Source organism: Ornithodoros turicata, chromosome 6 (genome assembly GCF_037126465.1).
Source record: "Ornithodoros turicata isolate Travis chromosome 6, ASM3712646v1, whole genome shotgun sequence".
Lineage (NCBI taxonomy): Eukaryota > Metazoa > Arthropoda > Arachnida > Ixodida > Argasidae > Ornithodoros > Ornithodoros turicata.
This window is the reverse complement of record NC_088206.1, coordinates 21,379,934-21,398,727: the sequence shown is the minus strand read 5'-3', so window position 1 is coordinate 21,398,727 and position 18,794 is coordinate 21,379,934. Positions and strand designations below refer to the sequence as shown.

At 45.9% G+C, this 18,794-nt stretch overlaps 3 protein-coding genes across 6 annotated transcripts in view; 1 reads left to right on the top strand and 2 right to left on the bottom strand.

Moving 5' to 3' along the window:
* The window catches only part of LOC135396402 (glutamate receptor-interacting protein 1-like), a 161,205-nt gene that overhangs the window by 15,212 nt on the left and 127,199 nt on the right, over positions 1 to 18,794 (bottom strand). For all 3 annotated transcript variants that reach the window (XM_064627355.1, XM_064627353.1, XM_064627354.1), the window contains exons 2-8: positions 16,325 to 16,408; positions 4,961 to 5,032; positions 1,806 to 1,869; positions 1,593 to 1,738; positions 884 to 1,046; positions 636 to 781; positions 293 to 437 (exon numbers count right to left, since the gene is read on the bottom strand). In XM_064627355.1, the coding sequence (XP_064483425.1) occupies positions 293 to 437; positions 636 to 781; positions 884 to 1,046; positions 1,593 to 1,738; positions 1,806 to 1,869; positions 4,961 to 5,032; positions 16,325 to 16,408 (820 nt within the window). The remainder of the gene's footprint in view (positions 1 to 292; positions 438 to 635; positions 782 to 883; positions 1,047 to 1,592; positions 1,739 to 1,805; positions 1,870 to 4,960; positions 5,033 to 16,324; positions 16,409 to 18,794) is intronic.
* Positions 10,842 to 13,318, top strand: LOC135396400 (uncharacterized). 2 transcript variants are annotated; one of them, XM_064627349.1, is made up of 4 exons: positions 10,842 to 11,112; positions 11,195 to 11,365; positions 11,445 to 11,577; positions 11,749 to 13,318. In XM_064627349.1, exons 3-4 carry the CDS (start codon positions 11,575 to 11,577, stop codon positions 12,862 to 12,864), a joined length of 1,119 nt encoding a protein of 372 aa, XP_064483419.1. In that variant the 5' UTR covers positions 10,842 to 11,112; positions 11,195 to 11,365; positions 11,445 to 11,574; the 3' UTR covers positions 12,865 to 13,318. The 2 variants fall into 2 exon arrangements, with proteins under 2 accessions (XP_064483419.1, XP_064483420.1); XM_064627350.1 differs by having other exon boundaries at positions 10,842 to 11,577.
* LOC135396401 (uncharacterized) lies at positions 13,689 to 15,430 on the bottom strand. The gene is made up of 3 exons (XM_064627352.1): positions 14,844 to 15,430; positions 14,511 to 14,712; positions 13,689 to 13,876 (listed from the first exon to the last, which is right to left on the bottom strand). The coding sequence occupies exons 1-3, from the start codon at positions 15,048 to 15,050 to the stop codon at positions 13,854 to 13,856; spliced, it is 432 nt and encodes a 143-aa protein (XP_064483422.1). The 5' UTR covers positions 15,051 to 15,430; the 3' UTR covers positions 13,689 to 13,853.

Sequence of the window (18,794 nt, the reverse complement as noted above, 5' to 3'; positions counted from 1 at the left end):
CCATCCATCGACCCCCATCACTTCCGCATTGCATTACATTGTCACTTCACTGTGCCATAAACATTTTCTATTTTTTTTCCCTTTTCTTTGTACAAAATTTGTTCGTGTTATTTCCCTGCAGTTCCCCTTTTCGTTGTACACTTGTTCTTGAGTATGTAAATGCTCTTGTAGCTGTTCTTGAGTATGTACATGCTCTTGTAGCTGTTCTTGAGTATGTACATGCTCTTGTAGCTGTTCTTGAGTAAGTACATGTTGCCGCCCCCCCCCCCCCCCCCCCCCATTCGATACTCACCTCTCCGCTATACTGGCCTGCTTGATGCTGTCAAAAACTATGGTGCCATCCCCCTGTTGCAGCTGCGTCAACGTTGTTCCCAGCTGCGCACCGGGAGTTTTGTCAATCTCTACGAGCAGTGGGCCTGAAGCATTCCTGACAGCATCTGTGCATGTTTACAATTTGAAGTTTTACCTTCTTTTTATCGCAAATAGTCGGAATCGGTAAATTAATGAGTAAATTAGTGGGCTGAAACGTTAAGGTACATTGGCTCAGTTTTTTCGTGATGGAGCTAATCAGTCAAGAATACAATGACAATAACATGACACTGTTATATCGTAATATCTCTAAAACAAATACGTACCCATAACAGAAACATCATATTCAATGGTGAGTAGTGCAGTCCTTTCAACCTGTTTCAGTACAAGCATGGCTTCATTGAGCGATGCATTATGAAGATTGATGTTGTCGACAGCTAACAGTCGGTCCCCCGACTTGATTGTGCCATCCCTATGGAAAAAAATAGTTCCATGGTAGCCATCGACGTGTGTGTGATGTTGAAGGCACATGTATAAGTTCCGCTGAATGTTGACTGAAATTGATGACCATTACCTGTCGGCAGGACCTCCTGGTCTAACGTGGGTTATTGTCAAGGGGTGACTCTTGAGCTTCTCTGTGCAGGCACCACCACGAATTAAAAACCCAAAACTTCCATTTTCTTTCTCTAACTTCACTTGGATTACTTTTGGACAGACACATATGGACGACTCTGCAGCTACAAGGCAACAACATACCACGACGTGAGGAGACGTGGGATACACTTGACAAAGTGGTCACCGGTACAGCCATGGAGATTCCTCCTCGCTGAACGAAATATGTTGTTACCTTGATACCAACATAAGTGTGACAGGACTCATCCGTTGGGTCATTTGTGATATATGAGCGTGTGGTGGCCCGTGGACAATGATGAAGATGTGCTTCTGCTGCCGCGCGCCACTGTGTCTGCCATTCAGTTCTACCGGCACCGTCCTAGCGTGAGGCCAAAGAAACTACTTTCCCTCTCCTTCTCAAGAATCGCGACATTGCGGAGAGGCCTCGGATTGGTCTCGTCAAAAGACCTCTGGTGGTGATAAAACAAATCATCTGAGGAGGTCAATGAGAGAGCCCGCTCCGCATTGTCATCATTTTGTGTTGGTGTCAAGGTAACGGGATCTTTCATTCCGCAAGGAGAAATTTTTGCACCTCCTGCGCACAAAATCACTTGCGACGAAGAAGGATATATATATAGAGAGAAAGAAACATTTGAAGCACTCCTGCATACCAGTGACGGGTATCTCGTATTCTATGTCCAAGACCACTCTTTGACCAGCGTTCTTCAGCAGGTTGACGATCTCATCATGCTTCAGCTTACTGGTGCGTATTCCGTTGACAGCAACGATGCGGTCTCCCACGGCCAGGGCATCGCATCTGAGAAGGAAAAACTCCAGTTGAAACGAATTTTCTGGCGGTGCTTAAATTGCGGCTCAGAAAATACCTATGGACTATGCTTCCTGGTCGCAAACTCGCAATCTTTGGGTGAGCACCTTTGTCAATACCACCTGAAAGTGCACAGGGCAGAAGGTCGGAAACTGCAATTCATCTTGTTCATGGGCAGGGGCGGATCTAGGATATTTCTGAGGGGAGGGGGGTCTACCCTTGGATAGCATGCTACATAGGCTAAGATCAATTGAAGCAAGACCCTTCCCTTGGATCCGCATATCACATATGCAGAGGTGGGGAAATTACTTTTGTTTTGTAATGCATTACCATTACTTGTATAAGAAACTAATGTATTACACTACTCATTACTTTTTTGTTGTTTGTAATGCATTAGTAATGCCATTACATTAACGAAGTAATGGCATTACTCTCACATTACATTTACGTTTTAGGGCATAAGGCTCAAATATGCTATGCATAAGTTTTCTTCCTTGCTTTTTTTGTTATAGGCAATAGCTACCCTAATATCCCCCAAATCGGTGCCACTAAATCCCCGTAGAAGCGAGGCTGATATGCAAAAACTATAGTTAAGATTTATTGCGGCATAGTAGGAGTTGATGCTCAAAGTTGTCATCCGCTAGCCTTGCCCGCTTCGGCTCTTTTGCCGTACTGAACCCTCGATCAGCAAAAGCGGATGACGGAATTTTCGTGTTGTACTGCTCGAACAGTCTCTTGGTTTTCAGGAATCCATCTAGTGATTCTAGGCTGCGATCCTTATATAGCTTGCACCGAACCGTAAAATGTCTCTCATCGCAACTTAACTGACTCGATATATACGCATTAAGGTCGACCTACGAATGGGACATGTCTTCATGCGCCGGCTCCATGATGCCTTTTCGTTACGCACAGCCATGGTAATTCTGTCCTGGCAGAAAAATGGCCTCTGGCTCGAGAGAAAAAGAAACTAACACGATACCATACCAAAACAGTGAATCACTAGTGGACTTGTCACTTATTACCCTCATAGAGGCTATGTTTCTGTTTCGTTGATTATCCTTTACTCAAAATGCGTACAGGAGAAAATCGGTGATATCATCATGTGGACACTTGTGACACACACCGCCGACTGTTGAACTCTTGTAGAATACCCCATGCTGGACCCTTCCTTATCTTTGCTGCCCTGAGCTCATTGTTAAAGGCGGGTTGAAAAAAACCTGGATGTTCTCAGTCTTGACGTGGCGCAATGAACATTCGACAAAAGTAATGAGTAATGCCACCCTGCATTATTCAGTCAAAATGTAATGCATTACCATTACTCATTACTTGATGGTAAAATGTAATTCATTACCATTACTCATTACTGAAAAGTAATGCATTACCGGTAATGCATTACTCCCCACCTCTGCACATATGTTACACAAGACGCTGACATAGCGCATCAACATGAGTACGACAGAAGCTAGTGCATTGAATCCTGAACACTTGAAAGAAAGCTATGTGTCACCATCTACATACGTTTGTGCTACTGTGTATAACAGACATACAGTCGTCCCTCGTTAATATGAACACTTTCGTCCTCGACCAAAATTATCCATAAAGCTAATCGTCCATATTATTGAATACCATGGAAATAATAAAAACAATGCTGAAGGCTTATTGAAAAGAATTTCCGGATTAGTGCCTGCTTGAAGGTATACTTCGTTGCGCATTAGCAAAACATCGGCAACACGTAGAGCCTGCTGCTCATTGTCCTCAAATAATTTGCGAGCAGTCTCTAGTCCCGCTTGTGCCATAGCAGACGTGACCGTTCATGTGGCGTTGCTGAAGTCGTCAACGCCAGTGCCTGACGACTTGCCTTGACAACTGTACCGCCTTTGTTCTCATAAGCTGCCGAGCGACTGCACTATGTTTAACTAAAAGCACAGCTCTTTGCACCAGGATCAATCGCCTGTGGACGTGTTCGCAACAGTCATGACGTCATACAGGATTTTCCAGGCTCTTCATGTCCGAAATAACTCCCTTTTCTTCTCTTATAGTTCTTGTGGACAAGGTTGCGAAGGAGAGGGCATAGCTCCTTATACGCAACGGAACGTCCTACTTTTAAAAATTATCCTGTAGAATGTGGGGAGAGGCTTGCCCTCCACATCGATACCGTACATAATAATGAGATAAAAATACATGGACTACATATAGTTTGTACCGTGCCGGACTGTCCATTGTCCGAAAAGCGAGTTTCCATATTAATGAGACAAAAATGCATTGAAAAAGTTTGGTCCTCACAAAAATCGTCCATAATTCGAGTTGTTCATATTAATGGGGTCCATAATCACGAGGCACGACTGTATAACAAGTCTGTGTAATTATGGCGTGAGGTGGCACCGCACAGTACCACTTTTCAAAGTGAAACACACTTCCCATAATTATTCCCTCTATGCAGCTTATGCCCCCGTGCACCGTATGAATGCGCATTTGCCGTCTAGGTCTCATCTATATTTAGCGAAATGGATTGATGCACTTCTGAAGTGAATTGCTGTATCCGATTTTCATGAGATAAATGCGACAAATGAATTTGATGCGCTTCTGTTACATTCATGGATGTACGGCTACACTCTAGAAACAGAACTTCACTGCATAGCATGCTGTGCGCCAGCTATTTAAACGAATGAGAGGGTTATTAATTTTGCTTCGGAAAGAGAGGAGGCGTACGGCTTGTGTGGCAATTATATGTCCAAGTTATAAGTCCACGCAAAGAGGCATATCTCTCTCTCTTCAAATCAGCGATAACCACAGTGATTTATCCAGACCCCCTACACCCCCCTAACACCCCCAAATGTTCAGTGATACCCCCTGACTTTTCACCTGGCTTTAGACACATGTCGGTATGCTGTAATGACGTAACTATAATAATGACCCCTCCCTCCAATTTTTTCCAACACCCCTCAGTGCTAGGGATTCTGGATAAACCACTGGATAACCCTATCATTCGTGGTAACTATTGGTGCACAGCGTGTTGTGAAGTTATGTTTTTTAGAGCAGTTTCAGACAAAAAGCCCTGCTACCAGTAGTGCATCATGCTCAGAGCATCATGACGAAGGGAGATTCTGTCGTACCGTGGAATTAGTTTGCCTTCATGCCGTCCCTGCTGATTAATCATTTCGTGCTCCTTTTGCAAAGATAGTGCTGAGCAGGTAGAAGACATGCCACACAAACCTGATAAAATAAGACCAAGTGTCGAGCCCTCCTTCTTGACCAACTCAACTGTGGAAGTTCCCCTTTTGTCTTCTGGAAAGTCCACACAGTACAGTTATATTAATTATCACAAAAAGGAGTGCGCACCTATCTTTCCTCAAAGCAGAAGCAACAATATTGTATCACTCAGCAAACAGAACTTCACCGCATGACACGCTCCTGTAGCCAACCTCATCACGAACGGCATATCGTTCTCTCCCCGTGATTCGTTGAAAACTAGGGGTGTACGCCTCTTTGTGACACTGTTCTGTTGTCTCGCGCACGCACGCACGGACGGACGGACGGACGGACAGAGGCATGCTTCCCCCCTCTTTCCACAAATCAGGAGAGAGAATGATATCTGCAACGGTCGCCATTCAGTGTGTTGAGCTTCTTCGATCGCTTCTCGAAGCGAGCAGAAGTGCCATCGCTCCGTGAAGATATCAGGCGAGCGATACCCCCCGCCCGTGTCAAGGTCACCGGCACCGACGCTGGAACACGATGGAAAGTGCGTCCGCTTGAGCTAAGCCTTTCGCAAGGTTTTAGTGCCGTTGAAAGTTTTTTCGCGGTCGAAAAAGCGCTGGGTATGTGCGTCCTTCTGCACAGCTGTACGGCTTTTCCTTTCCTTTTGTGCGGTTTTTTACGCCTCCCGTTTTCAACAAATCAGGGGCGAGGATGATATCATTCGTGATGGTGGTTGGCTGGAGCGTGCTACGCGGTGACGTCGAGACTGGGATGTACTCGGGTTCGAATTCCGGTGCTGGCTGTGCTGTCTGGGGTTTTTCCTGCGTTTTCTTCGGACACTTTCAGACATATGTCGGCACAGTTTCCTTAGAAGTCGGCCCAGGACGCACATTCCCCCAGAGCGTTAGTCGTGAGTGACGTTGCCCACCTCTGTGAGGCCGACAACGGCGAGCTCTCTCGGAAGCACCACCACCACCGATGAGGCAATTAGACAGAAGGTGCTTTCTCCTACACTGTTAAAACAGAACTTCACCACATAGCACGCTCCTTGGCAACCACCATTCCGATATTCTGCGTCCTCATTTGTTCAAGACGGGGAGGCGCCTATCTGAGACACATGCCCCGGGCCTTACACCCACTTTCAACAAATCAGGACACAGAATGGTATCATTCGGAGTGATGGTTCGCTAGAAGCGTGCTTATGTGGTCAAGTTCTGTTTTAACATTAATGCCCTCCATGTGTTTTCCTTTTTTTCCCCCATATAATACTTAACACTAATGTGGACATGCAGTCCAGTGTCTACCTGCCTATCCTCGCGACACAGTCACCCAGTAAAAGTCGTTCTCTCCCGTCACACGGTATTGCGTGGGAGATAAACCACCCTCTCACATTTCGTCCCCAGCTGCGAACAACCAGGAAAATTGTTATGTGAGTTCGGAATGCGAAGAAGTAGGAATGCCAAGCCGGTGTGACAGTAACCGCCGTAACAATCGTGATTGCAAAGTCGGAGATAGGAACTGGCTAGGAATTGGCGCACCGTACCAATTCTCGCATTCCAAATTCTTAGAATCTTTCTCGCCGTTACGGAATGTAAGATCCATAGTCGCTTATAAAATAATTGTATTTTCCTCTTCAATTTCCGCGCACTTTGTCATACTGGCTTCATAAGCGCTTGTATTGCCATTGTTTAACGCTATTTGTTTTGATACCCGGGTTTCCCGGCAGACTTTCCAGGCGAACGTCAACACAGTTTCCCTGAAGTCTGCCCAGGACGCATACTAACCCCATATGTCAGGAGAGGATCCAGACCCTTGGTTTAGGGGAGGGGGCGTTTCTTTTTGCCGGAGCGCGTAGTGGGGGAGGGGAGAGAGGGAAATCCAATCTATAAACTGACGTTTTGGGGGGCGATCGCCCAACCTCCCCCCCCCCCCCCTCCTTGGATCCTCCACTGCCCCATGTCCCCCACTCCTTCCTGCTGTTCTCTCTTCATCTGTCCAGTGTAGGTCGCTCATAGCCACAGTTGCTTCGCGCCGCTAACAAGGAGTTTCAAAAGTGTTTGCTTTGCAATGTCGTGCTGGGAATACTAACTAAAAGTCAGCGATTCTTGTATGGGATTCTGTCAAGACCGGCATTATTTGCTAGCATTTATTTTTTCGTTATGTTTAACGTCCGCAAGGATTACTGTATAGAATACATTTTGTGTTTGTATTTATTTTATATCCAAGTGAAACGAGAATCACACATATAACTTTTTTACACAGTTCAGCATGTATAAAAGAAGTGTATTCGCAAAAAGAAAAAGAAAAGCACGATGAAAGATTTGTGCACGACGAAATCTTGATTTCATGTTGCCAGGTGCAGTGCTGGACAACAGTTTGCGGAACACGCCCAGTACAGTATAGGCTCCGTGCGCTAAAGCTTGCGAACAGACGACAGCGCCCCATGCGGTAAAAAGCGGCGTCTCTGGAGTAAGGTTGAGCGGGTCGCCCGATAGCACGATAGAGACGGAGCTAAGTAGTTTTCTACGTAGAGGTCTTCTATCGTCGCGATTTTGGATGGCTGTGTTTGGACTTTTGGTATTCCTATGACAATTGTTTCTGACCAAGGTTCAGGTTTCATGAGTCAGAACATGGAAAAATTCCTAACCACAACAGGAATTGAACACACAACTTCTTGTCCTTATTTCCATCAGGCAAATGGTCTCGTGGAAAGATCTGTAGCCACCATAAAGAATATTCTCAAAAAATATTGCTTTGAGAATCCTTCAAAATGGGACCAATACATTGCAAACACCACTTCTTTCATAAACACTTCAAGACAAGGTTCTACTAGATTTTCACCACATTTCCTTCTCTTTGGATTTGAACCTCGTATTGAAAACGAGATTCAGGTTGGTGTAATCGTTGACGACATTCATGACGATGATTCATGACGCGACTTCAGAGCATTGAAATGCTACAAGACATACGTGCAGAAGCACGGGAAAACCTAGGAAAAGCTCTATCCTCTCAGAAGAGACGTTACGACTACGGTCGAAACCCATCGCAGTTCTCTGCGGGTGACTTAGTTTGGATAGAATCCTTGGATATAGTTTAGTAACGATACCGCGGCTTCTACGAAGACAAAAATCATGAAAAACACGGAAAACCGATATGCGTCCGGTCTCTACATGCAATTTTACTATTTTACAGGCCAAAAATTGTTACCGATTTGCAAAATTTGTGCATTTTGATACGAAATTACCTCTTTCGACAACGGATAATTACCGCGATCTATCTCCAACCCCCATCCCACTACTTCAGCGCCACCATCCCAATGGAACCAAAATATGACAGAAACACAAAAGTATAAAACTCAATTCTTTGACTTTTCAACCTTTTTCATGTAACTAAAACGTAAATTTATTACAAATAACGCATAACATTAGGCAGAAACCATGATGAAACACCAATCTCGCGATGTTGCCGAACACCGCAAGCACGACACTTCGCAAGTGCGTGATTCCAAAACCACAAACACGAACTTGTTCAAGTTGGGCCACATCCTGAAGGACACACAAACGACTGGATACACTCGCAGTGTTTGGTGCCGAATCATGACATAGAGCCCTCTCGATACATGAGATACATATTCCCCTGATGTAACCTAACCTCAGTCACGACGGATGCACAGTCTACATGGGCCGTCTCGACACATGGAATATGTATTCAACTGATCTAATCTAACCTAACCTCAGTCACGACGGACGCGCAGTCTACATGGGCCCTCCCGACACATGGAATACGTGTCCTCCAGACCTAACCTAACCTCAGTCACGACGGATGCACAGTATATATGGGCCCTCTCGACACACGGAATACGTATTCGCAAGTCCTAACCTAACCTCAGTCACGAAGGAAGTACAGTCTACATGGACCCTCTCGACACATGGAATACGTGTCTGTCAGACGTAACCTAACCCCAGTCACGACGGAAGCACAATCTACATGGTCCCTCTCGACACATGGAATACGTATTCAACAGGCCTAACCTAACCTCAGTCACAACGGATGCACAGTATATATCGGCCCTCTCGACACATGGAATACGTATTCGCCAGACCTAACCTAACCTCAGTCACAACGGACGCACGGTATATATGGGCCCTCTCGACACATGGAATACGTATTCGCCAGACCTAACCTAACCTCAGTCACGACGGATGCACGGTATATATGGGCCCTCTCGGCACATAGAATACGTATTCGCCAGACCTAACCTAACCTCAGTCACGACAGATGCACAGTATATATGAGCCCTCTCGACACATGGAATACGTATTCGCAAGACCTAACCTAACCTCAGTCACGACGGATGCACAGTATAGATGGGCCCTCTCGACACATGGAATACGTATTCGCCAGACCTAACCTAACCTCAGTCACGACGGATGAACAGTATATATGGGCCCTCTCGACACATGGAATACGTATTCGCCAGACCTAACCTAACCTCAGTCACGACGGATGAACAGTATATATGGGCCCTCTCGACACATGGAATACGTATTCGCCAGACCTAACCTAACCTCAGTCACGACGGATGCACAGTATATATGGGCCCTCTCGACACATGGAATACGTATTCGCAAGACCTAACCTAACCTCAGTCACGACGGATGCACAGTATAGATGGGCCCTCTCGACACATGGAATACGTATTCGCCAGACCTAACCTAACCTCAGTCACGACGGATGAACAGTATATATGGGCCCTCTCGACACATGGAATACGTATTCGCCAGACCTAACCTAACCTCAGTCACGACGGATGAACAGTATATATGGGCCCTCTCGACACATGGAATACGTATTCGCCAGACCTAACCTAACCTCAGTCACGACGGATGCACAGTATATATGGGCCCTCTCGACACATGGAATACGTATTCGCAAGACCTAACCTAACCTCAGTCACGACGGATGCACAGTATAGATGGGCCCTCTCGACACATGGAATACGTATTCGCCAGACCTAACCTAACCTCAGTCACGACGGATGAACAGTATATATGGGCCCTCTCGACACATGGAATACGTATTCGCCAGACCTAACCTAACCTCAGTCACGACGGATGAACAGTATATATGGGCCCTCTCGACACATGGAATACGTATTCGCCAGACCTAACCTAACCTCAGTCACGACGGATGCACAGTATATATGGGCCCTCTCGACACATGGAATACGTATTCGCCAGACCTAACCTAACCTCAGTCACGACGGATGCACAGTATATATGGGCCCTCTCGACACATAGAATACGTATTCGCCAGACCTAACCTAACCTCAGTCATGACGGATGCTAAGTATATATATGGGCTCTCTCCGCACATGGACTACGTATTCAGCTGACCTAGTCACAACGGATATTGTAGTCCCAACGTATTTCATATATATATATACATATATATGTATGTGTAATTTGACGTGACATTTGTGATGCATGAACATTCAACGTAGAATAACGTACAGAATGTGACCTTTGTCATTAAGACTCCCCATGTAAAACATCACTTTTCCTCTTATTCATTTGTGCCTCTGCTAACGATTTCCAGTATTTTTGTGCACATTTCAATATTAAATGCTGTATTCCAGAAATCTACGCTCAAAATACGCCTATGTCTCATAGTAAAGTTCTTGCTTGGCAAGCAGTTTTCTGTTTTACATCACCGTTGGCCCTAGGAGCTTTAACTCTTCTAATAACCCTGTTCTGCCTTTCAAAAGCAGATATTCATTTCGTAGCCTGCTTTTAATGTCCGTATGGTCCGTATTCACGTGTGTCGTCTGGCAACAATGACATAAAGCCGATATTATTTGGTAACATGCACTGGACGTCCGTATTCACAAGTGTCGTCTGGCAACAATGACCTTACCGTACTCCTGCTAAATCTACGCCTATCCGTGCGCTGTGGGAGCGTTACTAAACTACAGCCGAATCCTTTTCAACTTCACCTTTTGATCCTAACGCCTAACGCAGTTCACGAACGCCTCGCGGTGTTTACTGCTGCATTGTTGGTTGCTCAAATAATAAGGGGACGCGTCCAGACCTCCATTTTTATCGGCTGCCTTCACGTCCGTACGAGAAAGAAAGGAAGCTCCGATGGATTCAGGCTATTCGGCGTCAGAAGTAAGTTCCATATATGGTTTATATAGTTTCGTAGCTACCTTTCATTGCTGCTTTACAATTGAACGCGGTTTCGGCTTTATAGCGAAGACGGGAGCCCTTGGGTACCTCCAAAAGACGCCCGTGTGTGCAGCGACCACTTCGTCGGTGGGGAGAGGAGCGACGTGCAAAATCACCCTGCGTACGTGCCTACGCTGTTTCCGCAGGCTTACAGGAAACGGGAAACTCCCACACAAAATCTGCATCGTTATGAAAGGTATTTTGAAATGTTTCATTCACCCCACAATCCTTTAAAGGCATGAGTAAAAGTGTTCAACTTTCGTATTTTGTCCCAGGCTAACAAAAAGGCAGCGTGTTCATACGTTGGAGGATACAGGGCCATCAGTCCATAATGAAGAAACTGAGGATACGTCTGAGCTACATGAAGACGACAGTACCACAGCAGATGCCAGCACATCAAAAACAATGGTATACACTTATTATTACGCAGTACAACAGTACAGAAGAGTACAATAGTATTTATTGACACTCAGAAAGCTATCGAGATTACAATTAGCTCTGTATGTCCTTTTTCCAATGATAAAGCATGTCTGGCAAAGCCTACAACTTTAGCGACTATTCTTGTGATGCATTTTCCAGGGGACACAAACGGAGGACTCAGAGCTCGAGCTAACAGGGGGCCTTCTGGTGTTCCTTTCAAGCGTGACCAGAGAAGGCGCAAGTGCTCAAGTGACTCATGCTTGTTTGACATCTGTTGGCACAAACACGTCAGTGACAGAGAATTCAGGAGACCCGCCCCAAGCTCCAACTACGAGGTCCATTGCTACTGGCAGTAGTGAGAGGTGCTCTATGTTTCAGGGCTACGACAGCATTTGTGGGACTCCAGAAATTGTAACAGACCTCTGCGGTGTTACCATCAACGTCTTTGCACTACTGTTGAGTCTCATAACACACCTGAGAGTTCGTGAAGTGGATGTTACACTGCCTAACAAACTCTTAATTTTCTTGATGAAGCTCAAGTTAGGTATATCGTTTTCATCAATAGGCAGCCTTTTTGGTGTTCACAGGACAACAGCATCCCGTATCTTCCACTCGATTTTGGATGTACTTTCAAATGCTACAGCAGATTGGATATTTGTCCCGTCAGTGGAGGCCATAAGACTCTCTATGCCAAAATGTTTTTCTGAGCACTATCCTAAGTGCAAGTTCATCATAGATTGCACAGAAATCCGAATGGAAACCCCAGATACCCCAGAGAGACAGCGTGCATTTTTTTCGAACTACAAGGGCTGTCATACAGTGAAGTTTCTTGTGGCAATTGCACCAAACGGAGCTATTTGTTTTGTTTCTGAAGGTTATGGAGGGCGCACAACTGATTCCTCTGTAACTGTCGACTCTGGATTTTTAGAACACATTAGTCCAGGTGATCAAATCCTGGCTGACAAAGGTTTTCCATCAATAAGGACGGTTGTGGGTGAGAAAAATGCATTGTTAATTATGCCTCCATTTTACTCTGGTAAGCAGTTCACAGAAGCTGAGATGACAGACTGTTACAACATTGCACAGGTTCGAATTCACGTGGAGAGAATGATCCAACGTATCAAAATTTATAATATTCTTAACCATCGTGTACCAGTATCACTTGTGCCAAAGCTGTCTGCAATATTCAGGATGTGCTGTGTCCTGGCCAATTTACAGCCTTCAATAATCCGTGCTTCTGGCAGCGAGCAAAAGACCGATATTTCCACACAATAACTAGCTGTGAACCGTAAAACAATGCTGCACATATTAAGAGCCAGCTGGTGGTCAGCAATCTGTATATGTTAGATACAGCGAAGTACATTCTGTGAAACAATCCCAACTTGCATTGCTGTCTTTATCACACTGTCTTTATTACGCAGTTTGTCATAAAAATGTTTTGTCAGTGTTTGTATGTCAAGTCCAGTAAAACTACAAGTATAATTGAGTACACATTTGCATGGCTTTTGGCATATTTATTTCACATAAATAGTGCCTGACAAAGGCAACACAAAGATTACCGTGGTCAAACATTGCTTTCACATAGGGCAGGGAGATAAGTAGTAAAGTAGAAGTCCCCCAACTTAGGAATGAGCATTGACAGCATACTGTCATCACGGTTTAACAGCACTGTCACATTCTGATGCTTTGAATAAACAAAAAAGAAACAGGTTCTACAGTTTAGTACATACATCTGTACCTGCACCTGTGTGTAGTACGCATGTGACTTTTTCAGAGATAGTACTCCATCTTGTGTGAATGCCAAAAAATTAACAAATGAAATTTCTTTTTCGTAATCAACTATCTGGTCATTTCTCCGAGAAAAGGGGCACTTTATCTCCAGAAGATGAAGAGCTGTTCCGATCTTAAGGATGCCGTCGGGACTACAGGAGAGCCAGTTTTCTGCTGGATGCACAACCGTTCCAATCTGAAATGGTGGAAGTATGATGATATTGTTCTAATGCATTCTACTGTAAAAGTGCTATACCTGTACAACATGGACGCGGTGCTTTATACAGAACGCCTCACGAGCCTCACGTTCAGTTCTAATGCCTGAATGGGACAACAAGAGCAATTAGCAAATATATATTGGTAGCCATCCAGTATGAACCAACCGTATGTGATGGCAGCTGTCCTTAAGTTTTTTGATGCCAGTAGAGAGACTGCCAGTGAGTCATGATTGGAGCGCCTTGTCCAAACTCTGTGCGCTGTCGAACTTGAGATTCTCAGTTTCCTTGCTGTGTACCACCTGTAAAAAAATTAAGACATTTCTTAGCAAGATAGCACAGCACCTAATAATGGGGTCTAGAGTATTAATAACATCTAAGGTATATTTCAAAATAGAGAAGTATAATAAACCTATGCAGGAAAACCTTGTGGAACACACCTTGGATTCATTGACTGATCTCTTGTCTCAAATGCCAATTCAAGTATATCTGTTTCAGTAAGCGTCACATGAGACACATAGAAAGACCGCTGTGGGTCACTGAGCTTGTTTTGAGCTTCCGTGTTTGTGTAATGATTTGTTCTGTTACTATTCGCAGCTGTAAGGATGTCCACCAAAATGCTCTGCTCTGCGTTATACACAGCCTTGTCCACTGTGCTCATTAGGACTGCTCTACAGTCTTTTTCTACAGCTGTCACACTTTCTTTTCTTATCACGTCCACCCAGGGGCTCTCTATTCCAGGGAAGTGCTGCAAGATGTATGTCGGCGGTGTGTGTGCAGGAACACTTACTGCACGTGATGAAGTTGCAGCATTCTGCTCCCCTAAAATGTTGGACCATGTTGCAGAAAAGCAATCAATACCTCATGCACCATGGTGGGCTTCAGTAGGTAGATATGCTGTACTAAAATAGCTCATACGAACACGAACGTACTTACCTGGATACAATTCACTTAATCTGTGCTTTTTATCAAGCGTCGAAGTTGGAGGCCGTCCCCACTGCTGAGGCATTGAAGTGCTTGAGTGGAATGTGCAGCAGTTAACGAACGCCACAAGTGCAGCGGCGTGTTTGCACTTCCCGATGACTCCTGCTTTACATGGGCATTTTGCACTTGCGATAGTCCGTGTAGCTGAATCTATCTGAAGAAGTGAAACAGTAACGTAAAAATGGAAACAAGAAGTATGTTTTCCGTATCGGGCACGCGCGTTATGCAATAGTACCAACAGATCACAGTACAGCAAGGAAACTAAGATCCATAAAGCAAACATACATTTACGGTGACGTTGTAGACTGTCTTGCTCGTTTGTGCGACACACTTCCCTGAAACAGTCGTATTTCCCTCGGAGACAACCTCTTCCACGTTCGACACATGGTCGGACTCGTACAGAAGTCTACCTTTATCTTGGTTACTGCCTCTGAAATACGCTTCGCCCCCTGAGATGGGCTTAAAACCGCACCGTATACGTAACTGCGCCATCGCAGACCGTGTAGCACGTATCCGTCGCACACAATACGCAGGAACGGAACGAAAGAAACGGCTAACTACAGCCTACAAGGAGAGTCTTCGCCGTCTTCGCTTCGTTGGCTTCGTCCCGCACGTTCTCTCACTTATCTCACTCCAGCTTTTCACATGCGCCGCACCAGGGGGCGACACTAGAAACTTTTCGAAGCGCCACCTAACTAGTGCACGGAGCCTATACAGACTTACAGACATATGCCTAGGTGACCCAGACACCTGTTTGAAAGCCCGCACGTTACCATTCGCTGCTAGTGTGTTACTCTGAGGAAGGAATGCACCAGAGCGTGTTCCGTAATCTTTTGTCCAGCACTGTACCATCTGTACCTTAAATAGGTACTGCTGTGAGGGGGTTGTAATGTTGAATGGAGACCTAGCGTTCAGCAAGAAGACGTTAGGCTCTTGAGTCCATAGCCATACTGCCCAAACTATATCGACAGTTATGACGTATTCCCTGCTGCTGTTTTATCTCATGACTAAGATAAGCCAGAAATGCCACCAAAAACCAGCTGCCAATCAGGGGATTTATGGCATGCAGTTCTGCATCTCAGTCAGATGGAACCTGGATTCCGTCCGTATAGGTGTGACGCTCCCGGAATGTGAACATTCGGTGGGAAGCTGCTGTTGCCGGGCGACACAACGGGGTAGCTGCCATGCCAAAGGCAGGGCCAAAGGTAGATGTGGACAGACCTGGCAACTCCTGTCATCCGTGAAAGCGACAAACTGCTAGGCGGCACGTGACGTTTGGGCGAGGACAGTGAAGTGAAAAATGGCGGCATTACTGAAGGAGCGAAATTGCCGGCTATACTTTAACAAAGAAGAAGAAGAAAAAAGAAAAGAAAAACAGAGCACAAGGGGGAAGTCTAACAAACTGAAGTTGTTCGCAAGCTCCACTTCGCTTACCGGGAGAGGGTCCTGCACTTACAAGGACACGGACATTTCTACACAATCAATTCACCAACTGTAATGAACTCACTTATAGCTTGTAACTGTAACAAATCCTGAACGTGCGTGGTCCCATTCGCGTAAAGTTTCCTTGTCTTACAAGGCCAGTAAAGCTATAGCCATGCGCCAGCGCTTGTCCCATCATCCTACAGTCAGCAATACAAAACTATAAGCCAATAATACGGCGCCTGAAATGGTTGTAGTCTTCCAAGACGTGTCAGATAAGTAAACAAAATAACAATTGCACAAAATATACGCGCAGGTAGTAATCACCTAGCTGGTATACGCACCACTTATGAAGCTAAGTCGCTTCTGCAGAGTGAGCGGTACATCTTGGGGACGGCCATGGTGATGCCCGTATGCTCCCTCATCTCCTGAAAACAAACAAACAAAAACATGACAATGCTGTCATCACCCACACTATCTACTACACCAACAACCGTTGACAAAATTAATTGTTTCGTTCCAACTGCCGCGAGGCAGTTGGGACTCAAATTCCGAATTCACTTATCGCCACATGTGGGTACGAAGGACACTCAACGTGTGATATTTAGTAAGGCAGAGGTTGGCGTTGCCTCGAACATTGTGAGGTTCGACTGGACAGAGTTCCAGGGGTTTTTTTTTTTTTTTTCGTTGGCTGTGAACGAATACATGAAACATACGCTGCACAAACAACATAGGCCGCGAAGGGAAACTGCATGACAACTGCTTAGCACGGCTGGTGAAACTTTACTATGGTGTGCAGTGCTGTGCTGTGGTATGATATAGGAAGCAACATGATCATACGTTCAGAGTTATCGTTCCTTATTAGCAAGAGGCACCCCATTGGAGTCCGCCCTGACACAAAGGGATTGCCTGATCCTGATTCAGATGAAATTGTTTTTTTGTTTCTATTGGTGCGTCTCACAGGCGTTTTGGTGTTGCGAAAATCGTACTACACCCTGTAAGTAAGCTCGGTTCGACTTTGCAGAACGACGAAGGAAGACGACGTGTGCTTACTCCAGTGCCCAGCTCTTCTGCTTGATGACAATACATCCATCACTCCAGTGGAAGCTGGCCCATATGGTGTCCTCCCACTGCGTGAACATTTGCCCAGTTTTCGGATATGTCGCACGTACAGTTGTCCGTCTTGTGGCATGTCTGAGACTTCAGAACATTGTTTTCTGCGATGCCATATTCCGCTTTTACTGTGGAGTAGGGTGGCGCAAATATTTGGGCTCCCAGCAGTCGATTGGGCCACTGTAAGGTACCTGGAGCCGTTGCCGGTCATACGCGCACAGCAGAAGCAGTTATCATTGCTGATCTCGGAAATCAACTTCCAAATTTGGATTAACCGGTGTCGGCTGGCCTTCGGTGGCCCACATGTTGGAAGCATGGCTATTTTCCAGGCAGTGAGAGCCGGGCTGCGTGCGCATATCATCCGTGAGCAGTCATTATTCGGGTCTGTGGAGTGCTCTCGCCGCTGGCTTACAGCGACTCTGCTCTTTGATCATGATCAAGGTGAGTGGCATATCAAGTTCTAGTAAGCCCACTAGGACTGTACTGCCCCCCGTAGCGGCTCTTCCGAAGTTTCAGGATTGTTCGCATGGTATGGCACGTACAAAAAGCAATCTCCCTTTGGAGAGTTGTTATCTCGTATGTAAGATAGAGTCTGTGTAAAAGAGGCTACCTCCATAGGTAGTTCTCTTGCTTGTACTTACGGCTGTAAGTTTGTATCTCCCGCCCTCTATTACCTTGTCGCAGCAGAACATACGGGATATATTTCTTGGGCTACCACCGCCGTTCCTGGTAGTGGGGGACATCAATGCCCACCATCCACGGTGGGGAAGTGCGCGTACAGACAGGAGGGGAATAAGATGGGCTGACGTCATCGACGAAATGGACCTGTGCCTGCTCAATGATGGTTCGCCAACGTTCCTGCGTAGAGATTTCTCAACTGACGTCCTGGACGTGTCCATCTGCTCAAAGATGTTTCTAGGAGTCTCTCGTGGTCGACTGATGTCGACGGCAAAGGAAGTGACCATTTGCCCATCTACATTTCATGCGACAGGTATACTGGCTAACCCAGGACCAAATTTGTTAGGTTAATTGACTGGAAGGACTTTCGAACGTCTTGTACAGAATTGGCGCAGCTCAACATGGTCAACAGGTCAACATGTCAGCAGATCAGCTAACAGAAACACTGACTAGTTCTCTTCGATGCTGTTCGCGAACCGTAAAGGTCGCGTCATGACATGTGGGAACAAATCCTCGCGTGGAACAACTACGAGCGCAAAGGCGGAGAGCTGAACGAAAGGCTAGACGATCGGGGCTGTTTCAAGACGTCATAGAAGCCCGGCATGCAGCCAGGGTAGTACAGAAAGAACTAAAGAATGTTGACAGAGAGCGCTGGCGTCAGTTCTGCGCAACGCTGTCGCCTTTTACTCGCGCTGCTAGAGTGTGGAGCGTGGCCCGGAGTCTGAGAGAGACCCTCCCGCCCAAAAATCCCTTGGGTGTCTCTCATGCGGTCCGAGAATTCTGTTGCGCGGGACTTCCGCAAGATTATATCCGCAAATTCGCAAGCTTCAAACACTGAAGTATTCCGCGCTTTCACTTCCGAGATCCAGGTGGCGATTTCACGAAGAGAACCAGTGGTGAACGAACAGATGGATATGCCTTCACATTGGGTGAATTCAGAGCCGTAGTGTACCTGTCACGAGCCCAATCGACGCCAGGTGCAGATGGAATCTCCTATCGAGCCATCCGAAACCTTAGCGACGA